A 17,899-nucleotide genomic window follows, 5' to 3' on the forward strand; every position below is an offset into this window, starting at 1 on the left:
GGCTATTTAGCTTGTTTCTGTAGTTTCATATACATATTGCTACATAATGATGGTAATATGTTCTACATGTAATTTTTCCCGGCCTCATAGGTTGAAACAACTTAAAGTAAAAGTTAAAAAATAAATAAACTAAGCTACTTGAGCCTAATTAGATCTCATAACATTATTGTTAGGTTCATAGAACATAATCAACTCATGCCTTTAAATTGTGTGCATTTGAATTAACATGTACTGACAGCTAAATGTGGCCATCGATCAAGAAGTCAAAAGGTTTCAAAAAGAAGAAACTATCGCTTTCTATCCCTGCTATAACATACATTGACCTTTATTACTACAACTTATTTTTCAATTACATCTGTTAAAGTAATAAGAATCAAACAGAATGCATGGGTTCAAAATGAATATACATTCACAAATTCCATGGAATATGTTGGAAAAAGCTCCATAAATCTATTTGAATTAAATAAGATAATGTTTATGTCACAGAATCGACAACATGTTAAGCTAGAGATATTACAACAAATTAGCAATGTTCCTGCGCTTTTCCTCTCCAGCTGCATTAAGTGAATCGCTACATCCCTCCTCCTCTACACTTGCAGAATCATATTCTACATTTTCCACGACATCTTCGCCCTCCCTGTCCAAAATGAAGTTATGTAGGACACAGCAAGCCGTTATAACTTCTGGTATTTGTTCAGCCAGAAGCATATCAAGATTTTTCAATCGTCTAAACTTGCTTTTTAAAAGCCCTATCGCACGTTCAACATCAACTCTAGTTGACGAGTGAGCCTTGTTGAACTTCTTCTGTTGAGCATCAAGATGGCCATTGTCTCTATATGGGACTAGCATATACCTGGATAGCGGATATGCCGAGTCCCCAATCAAGTGGTAAGGTGCAGGGAGCTGCTGGCATACATCTAGTAATGGGCAGTTCCTGAAAACTCTTGCATCGTGCACAGAGCCAGGCCAACCGGTGTATGTATCCAGCAGCCGGAGTTTACTGTCGCAAACAACCTGCAATTGAATGCTAGGATAGCCCTTCCTATTTATGAAAGAAGCCCTGTGCTGTGATCGTGGACCAGGAACTGGAACGTGTGTGCCATCTACAGCTCCAACTATTCCAGGAATCCCACACCTGGCACTGAACCCCTCTGCGACCTGATCCATCTCCCTTCTCGTGGTGGGAAAATTAATAAAATTGCTCTTCTGTTGACAAAGGGCCTTAGAAGAACTCATCACAGTCAGATGGAGAGTGCCTTAAACATAAAGTTCAATAGACAATTAAATAAATATTAATATAACATGTGTTATTTGCAAATCTTTTTATTGAATGTAAGAGAGCTATCTTTTGGCAGTGAAAGATGACATTGAAAGTATTACATATACATTGCAAGTTTGTAACAAAATTATGATTGTTAGTTCCATATGGAAATATTATGTACATTAAATAAATAATACCAGTAAATTAAATGAACATTTTAATGATTTTTATTAATGTGACACTCTTCATCAAAATCATTATATACACATGTATAATAAACATCAATTTTGACTAATAAATCTTCAATTAATATTAAAAAATGCTTTCATGCAAAAATTAATTACTCGGATAAATGAGGTTATAACCGTGAACATGTATTTTAAAGCCCTGATATATTGTGTATTCTCATAAGGTAGAAACATCATGTTTTATGCTCATTTCTTTCAAATTAAACTCGGTATTCTTCATAAGAACCATTTTTTTCGACATTATTTCTATCTTTTTGGAAAATTAAAACAGTAATGGGTATAATTAATTATGGGACATCTTATTTGGGAGTAAGAGTGCTTGTTTAAAAATATGTTGTGGAATTGAAATGGACTTAAATTATGTGTCAGTCAGTTGAAAATAACATGCCCTGTTAAAGTACAGAAACTGTTTTAATATATACCTTTACTTATGCCAAATCTGTCTGCTACGCTCCGATAACACTCCATATTGCCCAACATCCAAAGTGTTGCCAGCATTCTCGTCTCCAAAGAAATGGATCTTTCCCTGGCCATATCTGGGGCAACAATTTTACACAGCTCCTAAAAGATTGATAAAGTACAGAGAATATACATGTATATTAAACACTTACATGTAGGTGAGTAGAAACAGATATATATATATGCTTTAATAACATGCACACAATTCTACAACGAAATGTATGTTAATGTTTGATTTCCATTTTGATGCTGGTGCAGTTGGACTTTAGGAAAGAGAGACAAATGGGTTTTGTACAAAATACCATTATTCAAAATATAACATTCTCAGTAATCCCTGTGTTCACCATAATTATAACCCAATGAAGTTAGTGTCTATATGTTATTTAGGTATCCAAGCACAGATTGCGAAGCATCTTCATTGATTGAAAAGGTCAAAATTTAGTTTAAAATTATTGAAATTTTTAAACGATTGTGAAACAAGCTATTGCAACTATCATTCACTTTCATTGGCACGATGTTACGCGAGAGTGTAGTCTTGTGTTGTGGGGAAAACCGGAGTACCAGGAGAAAACGCACTTGCCCGCCTTGGTGACCACTAACCAAACTCACATGCACCCAGGCCGGTAAATGAACATGGGTCACCTTAGTGAGAAGCGAGTGCACTAACTACTGCGCTAACCGGACAACCGAATCCAAAGTTGCAAATATGTGACATTTGTAAGCGATTTGGAATACCAGTTCTCTACTGTTTTGATCACATCCAGTGACATACTGGCATATTGAAAACATATGGACAAATGTTTTAAAAATAAAAGTCTCTACATTTTAACTAATTTTTTACCTCAAAAGTTGACCGATGCATTCGAAAGTGGGACTGAAATTCCACATCAGAATACATTGACACTACGTCTGGAACATAACCTTCAACTCGAACCGGAGCAGGATTGCTACACGTCAGCATCAAGGAAGTATCTGTGGTTAAGAGAACTTTAATTACACCTGAGGACAAAAGATATTCTTCAGGGGGCTTATCTTTGGAGGAATCAAATTCAGCAAAATAGATATTGTATATATAGATACAACACTACAGTATAGCGTTAAGTACTATAAAATGTATTATTAAAATAATGTCAAATTTAACTGTATAATAATCTTACATTTACTAACAATCAATTGCATTTATTTTGAATCTTTAAGTAATATGTATCAGGCGATATAACTTTTATCGGTAAAATAATGTTTACAAAAATATGGGTGGGGTATACTTTTTTATACTAAAACATGAAAATACGCATAAAACATACGTACACACGTAACATAACTATAAACTTACATGAAAAATCGGACATTGACTGTGTTGCGATAGTAATATTCCTTTCTACATGCTCAAGTATACTATCGTCAGTAATTTCGTCGATTAGGATGCTAAGGACGCTGTCTGAGTCCGCCATATTGAAATCGTTAGCGGCGAACAAGGCAGTCAATACACTAGTTAGCGACGCGAGCTGTTATCGGCTCACGTTTGCGGTAACTGAACGCACGGCTGTTCATGGGCGGACTTGATTGGACAACTCTCTTTACCAAGTCTGTACTTTTTCATCCGAATTCTAATCAAGAGTCTTAGAGTAACTTCTCGAAGTTTACGCCGCACTTTCCATCGAACAGGCAGGGAACTAGGGAGTGTGACGTCGTTTCAAGATGACGGGCCCCTGTAGTCAAAGGCATATGATGTTCCGATGTGAATGATTTAAAATATATTTCATGTCAATGGAGGGTTTTGAACGACAACAATGTGTAGGAAATGATACAATATGTTTATTTATGTCTTTATTTAATGTAATTAATATATGACCGCCATATTTAACCGGTGAAATAGAAAAATTGTATGCGTACCCCAGTCAGCTCGTTCCTTTGTCAAAGAATAGAATTCAAAAATATAAAAAAAAATTTTTTTCACTGAAATCAATAGAGAACTTAAAGCAATACAAAATGACAAACATATCATTGGGGGAGATTTCAATTGTACCCAAAATGTAACATTAGACAGGAAAACTGTATCCATAGACATTAAAGAAGATGAAAGCCTCCTTTCTATGAATCAAATAATGTTTGATAATGAATCAGAAGATATATGGCGAAGGTGGCATCCAAAAACTAAAATGTACACATTTAATAGAAACAAATCATAGTCGCGAATTGATAATATTTTAACATCTAAATCCATAGGTAATGAAGTAGACATTGTACAATAGAACAGTTTCTTCTTTCAGATCATGATGCTATTTCAATCAAATTAGTAATGGAAACTGAAACAAGAGGGCCGGGCTTATGGAAAATGAACACTAGTATACTTGAAAATCCTGAATATGTTAAACGTTTTGAACTTTTTTGGAAAAGATTGAAAAAAACAGAAATGCAACTTTTCAACACTAACATCATGGAGGGAAATTGCAAAGATAAGAATTAAAGAAATATCAATAGACTTCTGTAAAGAACTTAATAAAAGTAAAACTGGCATCAAACAGTTAGAAAAAACTATGGAACAGTTAAAGAAAAACAGCTGACAGATGACATTTGCTCAGAAATACAATTGTTATCAGAAAAAAATCAAAGATCATTATAAAAATCAGGCAAAGGCTGCCCAAATGAGGTCAAGGGCTAAATTTATAACAGAAAATGAAAAATCAACAGCGTATTTCTTTAACTTGGAAAAAAATAAGAGGGAAAGAAAAATTATGGTCAAAAATTAAGACTGAATCAGGAGAAACTAAATATGGTATCCAAAATATACTACATGAGCAAAAAAGGTTTTATAAAAAAATATTTAAATCGGAGGGCATTGACATGCAAGCAGCAACAGAACTTTTGACTGATGTAAATACATCATTGGAGTGTAATGATAGCAATAATTTAGAAAATAATCTAAATATAAAAGAACTAGAACATTCAGTATTTAACTATAAGAAATCAAAATCTCCAGGAATAGATGGAATACCAGCAGAATGGTACCAGAAATTTTGGTATATAATTAAACATGACTGCAGAATTAACAACTGAAATTTTGTCCACAAACAAATTGTGTGATACACAGTATAAAGGAGTACTGCAGACATTAATTTACAAAAATGGAGACCGAGGGGATCTAAAAAACTGACGCCCATTAAGCATTTTGTGCGTTGATTACAAAATAATCGCAAAAGCTCTTTCAAACCGAATTAAACCCATTTTATCAAAGATAATACATTCTGACCAAAAAGGGTATGTTGAGGGAAGGAACATTAATGAAGCAAACAGATACATACAAGATCTAATAGAATACACAGATCAAAATAAAAATGAAGGCTTAATAATATTTTTGGATCCGACCAAACCCTTCGACAGATTTGAATGGCCATGGATAAACATGTGTTTAGAAAAATTTGGATTTGGGGTTCAGAGGATGGAATACAATGCTCCATAAGCACGCAAAAATAGCAATCCAAATAAATGGTTTTGTATCAGATTTTTTCCTCCATCACGCTCCAGTAACACAGTATTTGTATATAATTCAGGCTGAGCCAATCGCGTGCCGAATTAGAAACAGCATAAATATAAATGGCATAAGCATGCCCGATTATAATGATAACATCCAACAAGCAAAAGTAAATCAATATGTTGATGATACGCAGCTATTCGCTAAAAATAAAAATTCATTACCATATATCTTTCAAGACATAAGCCTGTATGAAAAAGCATCAGGTGAAAAAATAAATAAAAATAAAACAATAGGATTATTCATCGGAAAATTAAAAGATAAAGTTCCAAACTTTAAAGAAATAACTTGGACCAAAAAATATGTTAAAACACTGGGGATTTGTCATGGATATGATATAGATGAAAATGACAGTTGGCTCAAAAAACTAAATAAGATAAAATCTTGTTTACAAGTATGGAAGTCAAGAGAGCTAACTTTACAAGGGAAACTACTTCTCGTCAAAACATATATCTTCTCAGCAATAAACTTTGAAATAGAAACAAGAGGTATTTCACACAAAAAATCGAACAACTTAGAACAAATAATGAATAATTTCATTTGGAATGAAAAAAAGCCGCAGGTAGATGATATATAAATTTATTCACTCAAAGAATGAAATATGGAACAACAAAGGGAAATATTATTTTGGACTATAAGATAAAAGCTTCAATTCAAATCTTTTCATTTGTAAATGCTCAGAAATAGAAAATAGGTTTATAAAAAAAAATATACCAAAATATTACTTGGAAGCAATGGAATCTTGGGGAAAATTCTTACAGACTTTTACAGCTATTACTACGGATGAAGTCCTTATCACTCCATTATTTGGGAATCACATAATAAAATTTAAAAGCCACTTTTTATTGCAAATTTTAGTAAAAGTGGGATTAAAAGAATTAAAGATGTATGGGATTTAACAAAAAGTGATTATGTATCTTCTGAAAATTTACTCAGTAAACTAAAAAGCAAACAAAATTGGATAGCAGAATGGACAATGATAAAAAAGAGCATTCCCAAGGCAGTTGTTGACACACTAAAATGTGGGGTGCTTGAATCAACACAGAATGTTTTCCTAAAAATTTACATGGATACTCTTAAAATACTAAACAAAATAAATAAGGACATTAAAGGAAGTGAACTTAGAGTTAAAACTATAATAAAACAATTTAACCTCCAACGGCAAAGTAAGACAATCCCAAGTAAAATAAAATGGGAAGCGAGTTTAAACCATGCAAACCTAAATTGGAAAACAATTTGGAACCATATTTATAGCTCCAATGCATCTTTGGGTGCCCGGCAATTTCAATGGAAGTACCTATTAAATATAATCTTCACAGAACATCGCCTTGCTCTTATGAAAGTATCAAGATTAGATATGGATTATGTAATATATGTCTGAAGAAAAGAGAGACATTATTTCATCTCTTTTGGGATTGTTCAGTTGTTAAAATAATTTGGAACAAAATTAACAACTTAGTGAATCAGATACTCAAATATAACAAAGAAAACAGTATTCAACTGAACTATGACTGTATTGTTCTAGGGGTTGAAAAATCTTAAATAAAAGACATTAGAAATACAATTATTTTTGAAACAAAATGGCAAATATGGAAACAGAGAAATGAATGTAAATTTAATGGGGCAACAGGACTGTCAGAAGAAGCTGTATCAAAAAAATAAGGTGGACTATTAGAATATTGTACATGCATAATAAGTCGTACGAAATATCAAATATTAAAGAATTCATTTATGTACACTCATACAAAAGATAAATGCATAAGCTAAAAAATAAATTCTAAAAAATGAGTGTAAAATTCTTTCTTTACTGGTAATACTTTAAATACTCACAATTAAATTTAGGTTAAGAGTCACACATCAACGCCTTCATTTTTTTTTGTTTTCGTTCCATACCTGAAGGCAGCGACAAGTGTCAATACTCCATGAAGTAAATTTGATAATTTCACCATTGCTTTTGTTTTTGATAACTAACACAATGGCGAAAAGAATCAAAGATAAACATCCCTGTGACTCTAATGAAAGACAGAAAAAAATGAATTAAAATAAAATTTAACACTTAAAATGATGCAAAACCACAAAATCTGATCTTAGCTTACATATTTATGATACTCTGTAAATATTTTATTACAGCTTGAAAAATATCAATGTCTTAATAATACAATGTACATTCTCTATGACAATGTTAAACTGTTAAATGTTGATACTTTTCGTATTACAATTAAAGTCATTACTCACAAAGATATTCAGTAGATTTTAATGGATGAAGTAGATCCAAATATTATTCCTACGTATTCCAATTGAATCTTTGCATGACAAACGAAAATAACATCTAGAACTTGACAAAAAGATTAATGTATAAATTCGAAGCACATGTATATTTAACAGAAGTAGAAATGTTCAAGATAAGGGAAGTAACCCGTGAATGGGGGTTACACTACACCATATTTATTCCACTGCATGCATTGATGTAGTGCTGATAATATATATATGTATATCTGATATATTTCTTTAAAACATTTCCTTTGTCGAAACACTGGTTGGTTATTTTTGTTATGTATAATTGTAAGTGTTGTCAGGGGTGCCCCGATCCCTGGTAGCACATATGTTTCGGGGAAAATAAAAGGGACTTCATTGATGTCTCAAAAAGAAAAAAAAAGAAAAAAAATACTAAAAACAGTAAAACACATATTAAATTCATTATTTATCCCCAACCTGTGCTGCACCAGAGTGGACTATATAGGTTAACCCTCCGTCTGTTCGTCAGTCCGCCACAAAAACTCGATCCTGCGATAACTTAAGATATGTCCATGAACTTTGGTATACATATAAAGGCAATATACTTAGAGTCATGTACGGTATTTTATATTTTACATGAGGTCAAAGGTCAGGTGACTAGTACTACAAAAATAATACTGCGATAACTTAGAACATACTTGAGATATGTTTATGAATCCTTGTATACATGTAAGTGGCAATGTAAAGATTATGCATGACCTTATATTTTCAACTAAAGGTCACGAATTATTGATAGTGGCTTTCAACGGTAGGGGTCTTTTGTTTACGATAGTATCCTATACCAAACATAAACCAGTGTGTAAAGTGTAGAACCTTAACTTCTGTTTATTCACTTCTCTGTCTGCCTCAGGTCTTCCGAGCTATAGCTACATGTTATTTAACACAGTAGTTTTCTTTTTCAGTAGCCAGTGATGTGACCGGTGTAAATCAGAACTGAGGAAGAAATTCAGCTAGGCGTGAAACAGTAAGAAGAAAAGGAGTGCTGCAACGCAGCCGGGCTCCAACATTATGCTTCAAACAGAATTTAAAAAAAGGCAGGAGCGTATTGACACAGTACGCCTGAAAAAAGAGGGCCTGTGAGCAAATTTCTGAAGTTATACAAAAAAGAACCAGTATTTTTTTACTGGTGTACAGTGTGCGTTACGCATGAAAACGCTTATAATACAATACAAATCTGTTAATGAGAACGAGCTGGACAATAATTTAAAGGAGGCCCAAACATCCAACCTCGCTTCGTAATGAGTAGCGCCACAACTGATGATATTGAAGATGAGTCAAGTGATGTTAACGGTTGTCACAGTTAATGGCTCAGCAAAGTCTGAGTCGAAATGTCATTGGCCCGAACCCCACGATTGCCTGCTGGAGACATCACGAACAGTTGATCAGAGGCGCATAAGGAAAAGATAGTCGCTTGTAAAGATCAAGCATCCAGGTAAATCGGTTCAAGTCTGCTCGCCTTTGAAATGGCCTAAAAAGTGACTGTAACCTTGAATGTGTTAAACCCATACAAACAAAACAAACAAGCTTATAAGTATATTTATTATTTATGCCCCTCCCCCCCCCCCTTCGAAGAAGTGGGGTTAGATAGATTTGCACATGTCGGTCGGTAGGGTGGTACATATGGTTATCTTACTTGACCTGGAGGTTGGGGTGACTAGTATATGAACCGTATTAATTTTGAGGTCAATGATCAATGTCATAGTGACCTAAAATGTGAAAAGCTGTTCAACGCCTGCACCTATGGGTTTCAAACTTGACATGGAGTTAAGGGGTGACAAATAATTAGCCCAATTGATTTTTAGGTCCATAGGTCAAAGTCACAGTGACCTTGAATGCAAAAAGCATGTCTCCGGGTGTAACTAGAAAACGCATTGACCAACGGTCCTGACATGGAAGTTGGGTTTACTCTATTGATTTTGATCTCATCAGGTCAAACGTTAAGGTAATAGTGACATTGAATGTGATAACAGTGTCTTTTTCGTATATACTTTTTTAATTTTTTTAATGAACATTGGCGTCCAATGTAAAATGTCAAATCAGCTGGCACTTTGATCTATGCATATGGTATTCAATTGTAAAAAATAATCCTGACAAAATGGCGCTCAGGGAGCATAATGTTTGATAAACATCTCCTTTTTACTTATGGTAAAAATGAGGGGCAAAACTAAACTGTCTATCGAGCATTGGGTTCAAGCCTAAGCTGCCAAAGCGTGTAGTGATGAATTTACAAAGCTTTTCAGTGGTCAATATCATATATTTCCCACCCTGAAGGTGTGGGTCACTTACATTTTACATAAGAAATGCACTTCTGAACTGGATTATTTCTGCATGCAAAACCTCAAGCTTACTTCTTTTTAATTGATGCTTTATTGGGTTATAACCTTGTGTTGACGAGAACAGATAAGCAGTTACGCTTATGACACAACTTGTATTAACACACACAATATTTAGGTTAATTATCATAATGGAATTTAAATGATATGTCATACAAAGCGCCACAAATTATGAAAGAACGCTTTAAAATTCAAGCCACTCTTTTTCTGATGTTAGTTCAGGAAACAGTATACATGAACTCTAATTGTTAATACATTAATTTCCCGCTATGATATTAATGTATTAATGATAGCAAACGACATACGCGATCTCTCTTGAGAACACATGCAGCATCATTGTCCTGATTTTCAACAATATATTCTGCATCTGGCCTTAGTTGTCATTGACATGATCATCAAAATCGTCTGCTTCAAGTGTACATATATTAATGCAAAAAGCAGCATGAAATACAGTCTTCCACACCTTCCACACCACACCTCAACAGTACAAATGTCAATGTTTTGCAGACGTAGAAAACGTCCCTTTAAAAAACCGAAAGATATTTCGATCACCTGGCGGGTTAGTAAAAGACTGTAATTGTGATGTGTTTGTTACGCTGTCAGCTTTCCATTGCCTCTGTATGGAGTCATCTACAACTCCTTAAAAAGAAAAGCCCCATCTCCCATTAAATGTGCACCCTGACAAAGGTTGTGAGTATTCTGAAACAATTAAGTGTTTTTGACACTCTGGATTCGTGACAACTCCCTGGCCATCCAACAAAACAAAGTGTGCACCTCATATATTCCCTACATACACACTGCTAAATGATCGAGTTGTAAACTTTACGGTTAATATAGGTATGTGAATGTTCCTTAGGATGCTTTAACTGTATATGGGTACTATCTAATGCACCAATTACATTTGGGATAAAAACATACCTCTGTATGCATTTATTACCACTGTTGTTCATGTGGCCATTTGAAATATTTAGGCTTGAAATGTTTTAACAACATCTTACACAACCGTCGACAAAATTGAATCACAGAGAACTCTGTTACATAAAATCGTTCTTCAATCCGACACACAGGCTCAAGGCTGCCAATGTACCAAAGAAAAATCATATTTAGATTTAAACCAGGTATAGCTGGTCGTCCAGACGGGCGGACAGTTTGGTACCCAGCCAACACTGGTGCTAGATGTTGTCAGATAACTTTAAAGGAATGTCTTGTTATTCTAAAAAATAAAACAAAAATAAAATCGTGTATGCTATGCAATGTCGTTAAGCAGTGTGTATGTAAGGAAGATATGAGGTTCACACATTGCTTTGCTGGATGGCAAGGGAGTAAAGACTTGTTTCCGAATGCTCACAATGTTTGTCAGGGTGCACATTTAATAGGAGATGGTTGTCAAAACATTTATCTTACCTAAGTAGACGACGATATTACATTGCTGCATGTGACTGCAATTATTAAATTTTAAATAATGTAAGTTAAACTGTATATTTCTAAGCTCCCATGCCTTTATGTACAATTATTTTTTAAATAAAAAAATAAATATTTAATTAGTGTTGGCTCTGACCTAGTCCTTTGGCCTACTTACTGCAAATCAATCGTCTGTGAAAATGAGTCCTTTTGGATGCATTCATATTAAAATCATCATAGATTTTAACAAGCAGTCTGGTAATAAGGAAATACTTTTATGAAGTGTAACATTTGAATAAGAAATGATTTACAAAATACATCAAAATAGGCGCAATTGCCTGCTAATGAGACACAATATATTGCAAAAATGAAGATGCCACTTTTCCCTCTGCATGACTCATTTTCTGAGATGACGTCATGTGTATCAATGCTCAACAGTATTGACTTGACTCTGGATAAATGACTATTGTTTAGAGTTTAGTGCAGTAGTATATATATTTCCTGTCTAGTAAATTGAATTTATATAATAACTGACTTGACCTTTTATAAGAACACCTTCTATATTCTTCAAAAAGCTCATAAGTGAGACTTGTTAGTGTGAGTTATCCCTGCACCGATATTCAAACAGTTCAGATTTCTATAGAAAGCATTCAATGAATATCTCCCATTTATTATACAGAATTTGGCTGTGGATCATACCCTGAAAACATAAAGTGAATGTTTTATAAGCCGATCAACATGTAATGTGAAATCTTACTGATTGAAAAGAGCGTGCCGAGTTAGGCGAGCGAGTCACAAAGAGTTAACTTAATATTTTCAAAATGTCATTCATGAGGCTTGGAAATATATTATTATGTATTGTCTTTTAAGTTGTAATTTGAAAAATCATTATTTTATGTACGATACATAAAAGCGGTTAAGCAAATTTGTTTTTTTAGAAATGAAGGTTAGAATTTGAAATGTTTTATTGACATTGACATGATTTTTGTTGATGCTTCAATTGGTAACAGATTGTATCGACGACGTAAAGTATGATTAAGTTTTGACCATTTACAATTACTTTCAACGTAGTCTGTATCACACGAATATAGAATGATTGAACGTCTGGTTTAGAACGCAATAGGGCAAAATACGGCAATACGGTTCTGACTACTCAGTGGCTTTGTACAACCGATTTCAGGTTTCTTATCGAAACGTGATTTCTAGTAGTGTTTAATATGTTGTACACAAGTGGATTTTTTATCCTTTATTTGATGTTTAGGGTTGTGAAACACTTATAATATTGTGCGTGAAAAGCATTCACTTTGCTAAAGAACAGGAAATTTAGATGATGTTTTAAACCTGAGTGTAAACCTGGGTGTACCTAAATCTAGGACAGTATATCTGGGTTTACCTAAAACTAGGAAACTCTATATTATATTACCACGTTTGGTAAAAATATAAAAGTCAATTGGGACTAGGATTGAAAACTAGAGTGCTATTTTGCATGATTTAATGTAATTTTGTGACTTGTAATGCCATGTTGACAATCGATAATCTAATATCTAAATTTAGATGAGTCATACTATTACCAGTCATTTCGAGAGAATATATGTCACAATATTCGGTTTTGTTCTTAAAACCTCGATTTTAAATATGGGTGTGGCTTAATTCCCAAAGCTCTGTAATAAACCTTCAATTGTACCCTTAATTTATTTGGAAACTATGTACAAATGTTAATAATGACAAGTCCTAACAATGAATCGTATAGGGTTATCGAATTCGAATTCGGAATGGATTATTTAGTATTTTTACTCTCCTTTCATTAGCACAATGGAGTGATACAAAGCATGGTTTTACCATATCAGACCATTTGCTACCATCCTTGTAGGTTTTAAAGTTGAATTGTCTGTAATTAAAAAAAATGTTGAACATTCTGGATCTAAATGAATTGATTTCCTTCTTGTTTACATTTTCGCTGTACTCTTTGAACTACTAAGCGGATTTGTTTAACTTTTATCGAAAACATAGTAGTTACTTTTTAACAATTGTTTTTATCTAATGAGAAACGTATTTTTGTCCTTTATACGTTGTAACTGTTTAGTATACAAGTCGAAATGTCATTCCATATACGGAAAATAATAATAAACGTCTGAATCATAAAAATTATATACTTTGATTGAATGTCTGGGTCCCGTATTGATAAAGATCATACGGTTAATGATCGTGAATTTACAAAGATTATCCCGTTTTGGGTGTAAACTCTGATTTAATAAAAAATATGTATTATATAAGAATATTTATAGCATAGACTCTGCCCTTACATTAGCATGTGTCCATGAGCATTCTTCAGCAGCGTAACGACTAAGATATCTTATCTAATATGTCTGGACATTTTGAAACACTCACATGTTATATGGTATGAATAGAATTCATTTATTCTTTGATTTTATTTATGAACTGTTTTAAATAGAACTGAAATAATAAAATACACTAATTGATCAGATTAACTTTAATCTAAAAGTTAACTCCAAAACAATTTTAGATCATTTTATCTGACAGCACTTGAGACCTTACTTGAAAAAAGTCCTTTGAAAATATTCGGGGAAAATGTTCATGTCGTTTTACATGAGTCAATGGAACAGCCTAAAATTCTTGTCTCAAGAATACCTGAAAATGTTGATTACGAAGACGTGGAAATGTTTTTTGAAAATAGACGCAAATTTGGTGACATAAAACCTTTGGATATTGAGTTCAACGAAGGAGATCATTCAGCTATTTTAACATATGATACAGAATCAAGTAAGTTGTAGTTAATAACGTTATGCTTGTATTGCATCTTTAATTGTAATCAACGTTGATACCATTGCAAAGTAAAAGTTAATTGAAATACGACTACACGTGTAGTTTTTGTTTGATCTTTGAGTTGCATTTAAGCTTCATCTTTCTTTTAACTGAACATACAACTTACGTAGCTATGGTTATAATTATCTTATTTTTTGGACATTTTAACGGGTTACACTGTTGCAGGTGCTTCTTTTGTTGTCAATCGGTGCCCATTGAAAATGCATGGAAGACAATTGCTACTTAGAAAGCTGCCGATAGATGAAACAATGAGTTCAGACGAAATGATAGCTGATATTAGAATCGATAAAGCACAAATACAACTTCTTGTAGAAAATATTCCTGAAGATGTTGACAAGGAAATTGTTCAGATGTTCTTTGAATCAAAGAGATTTAAGTCCTGTGATGTGGTTGATGTTGATTTCGATGAGAAAGATAGAAATGCTGTCGTCCGATTTGTAAAACCAGAGGGTAAGAATTCAATTTAGTCTTTCTGTTTTTGCTAATAATATCTGAAGCATTCGATTTTGTACGGTGTTGCTGATGACATCAACGTTTACTTAAAAGATTTATATATTGCATATGGAATGACAATTTTGGCCTCTAGCAATAAATATGGTTTGAAAGTTTAAATGTATACGATGTTTAACAATAAAGAATAAGTTAAAAATGCATATAATATTTATTTTAACCGACACCATGTAAAAAATATAAAATGTGTTTGATGTTTATTGCGCTCGCCGAAGGGAAATCGTATAGTTGACGTCAAGCCATTATCCTTCTTCGACGTTTATCTATCCCAAGTGTGTGCCTATTCTATAAGCGCTTGTAACTTTTTCAAGTAACTTGAGAAGAAACTTTTATCATCTTTAAACCGATGCATAGAGAGCACTTACGGCACGTCGTACCCTCATGGTTACGGTCACACTATGATATTAATCTCCCAATAGTTGGTCTTTATTGTAAGCTAACGGGTGGATTTAAATATAACATAACACATGTTCTTTACACATATCAAGTCCTAACTGATGGATCAAAGGTCATGAGAGCCTTGGTCGTTTCCTCCCGCAAGAATGATTTGTCTTGCCTTTGGGTTCATATAAGTAGATTGTTTCCACTACTTAACAGTTTATGGTGATACAGATTTTTTCCTAAATGTTTTTACCTTCACTATTTTTCAATGAGCATAACAATGTTCCCATCGATATTATTTATTTTCTAAAACGACGCACAGATGGTATTGGAAACCCGTCCACTTTTTCTGAAAAACAAGGAATTGTCGGCTCAAATCTACGTAACCAAGCCCCTAGACACGATCATGATTAAAGGCCCGGCCGACGTTGTTAATGAGAACTCTTTAGACATATTAGAGCTTTATTTTGACAACGAGAACAAATCTGGAGGCAGTGGTATCGTAGAAAGCAAACATACATTTGACTCTGAAAACAACATTGCGTTTGTGACGTATAAAGAGCAAATAGGTAAGTCCATACCAATTTTAATATAAGTACAGTACATTTATTCGAAGAAATGCAATTGTCCCCTAAGAAACGGATTTAAATTTCTTAATCTGAACTGATCGGATCAAGACACAACGCAGTTTATGTTTTAGTCATTTAATTAGTTTGCTGTTGAATTTTTCTTTAATTAGTGGGTTTAATTATGCTTTCAAACAAAAACATCTGTATAGCATGTTTACCAAAAATGCATGAACCTGTAAACATTACTTAAAATATTGTGCAGCTGCTAAACAACGTCTGATTAGTAAAATGATGATGTTTATCTGTAAAGTTGCAGAGAGGGTTGCTTCACGCCAGAATCATTACCTAAGAAAAAAACAGCTTCATGTCACACTATATAGGCCAACACGATCTACAAACTGTCCAACGCTAACACGTGACACACACACAAAACGGGATAAGACAATATGTGTCCGTGGGAAGAAGGCGATACGTAAAAGTGAATCTGTCAAAAGGTACTTCGAAAACAGTACTAGGGCTGGAGGTGGAGATATTGAAGGGAGGTACACAGATGATGAGGACGATGATACAGTTTACTTTACATTTAAGGAGGAAAACGGTTATTCTATGCCATGCTTGTTTCTGAATAAATGAATTTTTAAAATGGAAAAAATCATGTGCTTTTTACACAGGTTACAATACGTATTCGTCCGTTTGAAAAACTAGACGTATTTAGAGTTCAACCATGTTTGGCGCACTTGACACTCATTGACATTTTTCACTCTCTTACTTTTCCACGTTTTGTCCAATCATAAACAAACTATGTTCTGATGTTTATGGGTAAACTATCTCGGCGGACCTAGGTAATCAGCGATTGTTTAAGCCGCAAGACGCTATAAGTTATTCTGATCTAATCATTCGATTGTTTCCATATGACAGTAATGATATTTTTGCAGTTGCTAAGGCTGTAGCAGACCTGAACATCACGTCGTGGATGGAGTTGACCTTACGGTCTCTCTAAACTCTCCGTCCATTCAAACGCCTTGCTACACGAACAAGATCCTAATAAAAGGGCTGAACAAACATATAACAGAGAGCGTACTTGGACTTTTTTTAGAAGCCAGAGCTAACTATGCACTTGTAAATGGAAGTCTAATCTACCACGCTGTCCGTGATGATGTAGCTTTAGTAACAATAGAGAACGATATAGGTATTTTGCAGATAATATCAAAGGCTTTTGAACAACATTATGATTGAATGTTTAGTTTTTTGTTGACATTGTCCACAGTGTAGTTTTGTGTGTCCTTCGCGAGAATAAGGCTTAATGACTCTTTGAACTAGAATACAACTTCAGACTGTGTTATTGGGCATTGACACTGATGGACTTTCATAAAGAGTTTCATAAAAACCTTTTTTTATTAGATTTTGAAACATTGGAAAAGGTTTGTAGAGATAAACCGCTGGAAGGCTCATACCTTGATGTCTCCTCCGTTCCAATTTCAAACTGCATCCTCGTGTCCAACATTTCTGACAATGTCACTAAAGAGATGGTTGAGCTGTACTTTGAAAATACACATAGAAGCAATGGTGGACCAGTAAGCAAAGTCGTGATGTTCAAAACCCAAGGCTTTTGTTTGGTGTACTTCAATGATTACAAAAGTAATTACAATATTTATTTAGTGCATTGATTTTATAAGACAATTTACTATTGAATTGATTGTATTTATAATCTTTAATTTGATATCTTTGAAATATGTGTTCAATGCTTGTTACAGCTGTGGGATACGTTTTGAACAAAAGGCAAACATTGTGTGGAAATGTAATAGAAGTGAAAAGATACATTCCATGTGTAGCGAGAGCAGAAGAAGATTCTGTTCATTGCATACATAAATTTAGTGACCCTATTGTGATCAATGTGAGTCCATTAAAAATCCGATTCATCAAAAGTTCGCAGTTTGCTAGAACGGCGCTTGATGCGCAGATGAGCATGTGCTTTGCAGCATTTGCCTTGTCAAAATAAACTCTGTCTGTAGAAATAACCTGTACATTGACGAATGAAGTAAAAGATTGTATTGAACTGGCATCCA

The 17,899-nt window shown here is 33.9% G+C and overlaps 2 protein-coding genes across 2 annotated transcripts; one reads left to right on the plus strand and one right to left on the minus strand.

The window, feature by feature from the left end:
- Positions 1-513: 513 nt before the first annotated feature.
- LOC128210690 (putative nuclease HARBI1) lies at positions 514-3,500 on the minus strand. Its single transcript, XM_052915043.1, has 4 exons — positions 3,302-3,500; positions 2,810-2,940; positions 1,932-2,070; positions 514-1,256 (listed from the first exon to the last, which is right to left on the minus strand). Exons 1-4 carry the CDS (start codon positions 3,417-3,419, stop codon positions 514-516), a joined length of 1,131 nt encoding a protein of 376 aa, XP_052771003.1. The 5' UTR covers positions 3,420-3,500.
- Positions 3,501-14,636: 11,136 nt separating this feature from the next.
- LOC128210691 (protein mono-ADP-ribosyltransferase PARP10-like) lies at positions 14,637-17,832 on the plus strand. Its single transcript, XM_052915044.1, has 5 exons — positions 14,637-14,829; positions 15,585-15,833; positions 16,777-17,022; positions 17,235-17,471; positions 17,588-17,832. The coding sequence occupies exons 1-5, from the start codon at positions 14,637-14,639 to the stop codon at positions 17,830-17,832; spliced, it is 1,170 nt and encodes a 389-aa protein (XP_052771004.1).
- Positions 17,833-17,899: the final 67 nt, after the last annotated feature.

This window comes from Mya arenaria, chromosome 12, assembly GCF_026914265.1.
Source record: "Mya arenaria isolate MELC-2E11 chromosome 12, ASM2691426v1".
Classification (NCBI taxonomy): Eukaryota; Metazoa; Mollusca; class Bivalvia; order Myida; family Myidae; genus Mya; species Mya arenaria.

Coding starts and splice junctions, on each gene's coding strand:
- LOC128210691 (XM_052915044.1), top strand. CDS start 14,637: ATGATAGCTGATATTAGAATCGATAAAGCACAAATACAACTTCTTGTA. Junction 15,834..16,776: donor GACGTATAAAGAGCAAATAG/GTAAGTCCATAC, acceptor GCAGTTGCTAAG/GCTGTAGCAGACCTGAACAT. Junction 17,472..17,587: donor GTACTTCAATGATTACAAAA/GTAATTACAATA, acceptor TGCTTGTTACAG/CTGTGGGATACGTTTTGAAC.
- LOC128210690 (XM_052915043.1), bottom strand. CDS start 3,419: ATGGCGGACTCAGACAGCGTCCTTAGCATCCTAATCGACGAAATTACT. Junction 2,941..3,301: donor GTCAATGTCCGATTTTTCAT/GTAAGTTTATAG, acceptor TCTTAACCACAG/ATACTTCCTTGATGCTGACG. Junction 1,257..1,931: donor CAGATTTGGCATAAGTAAAG/GTATATATTAAA, acceptor TTTATGTTTAAG/GCACTCTCCATCTGACTGTG.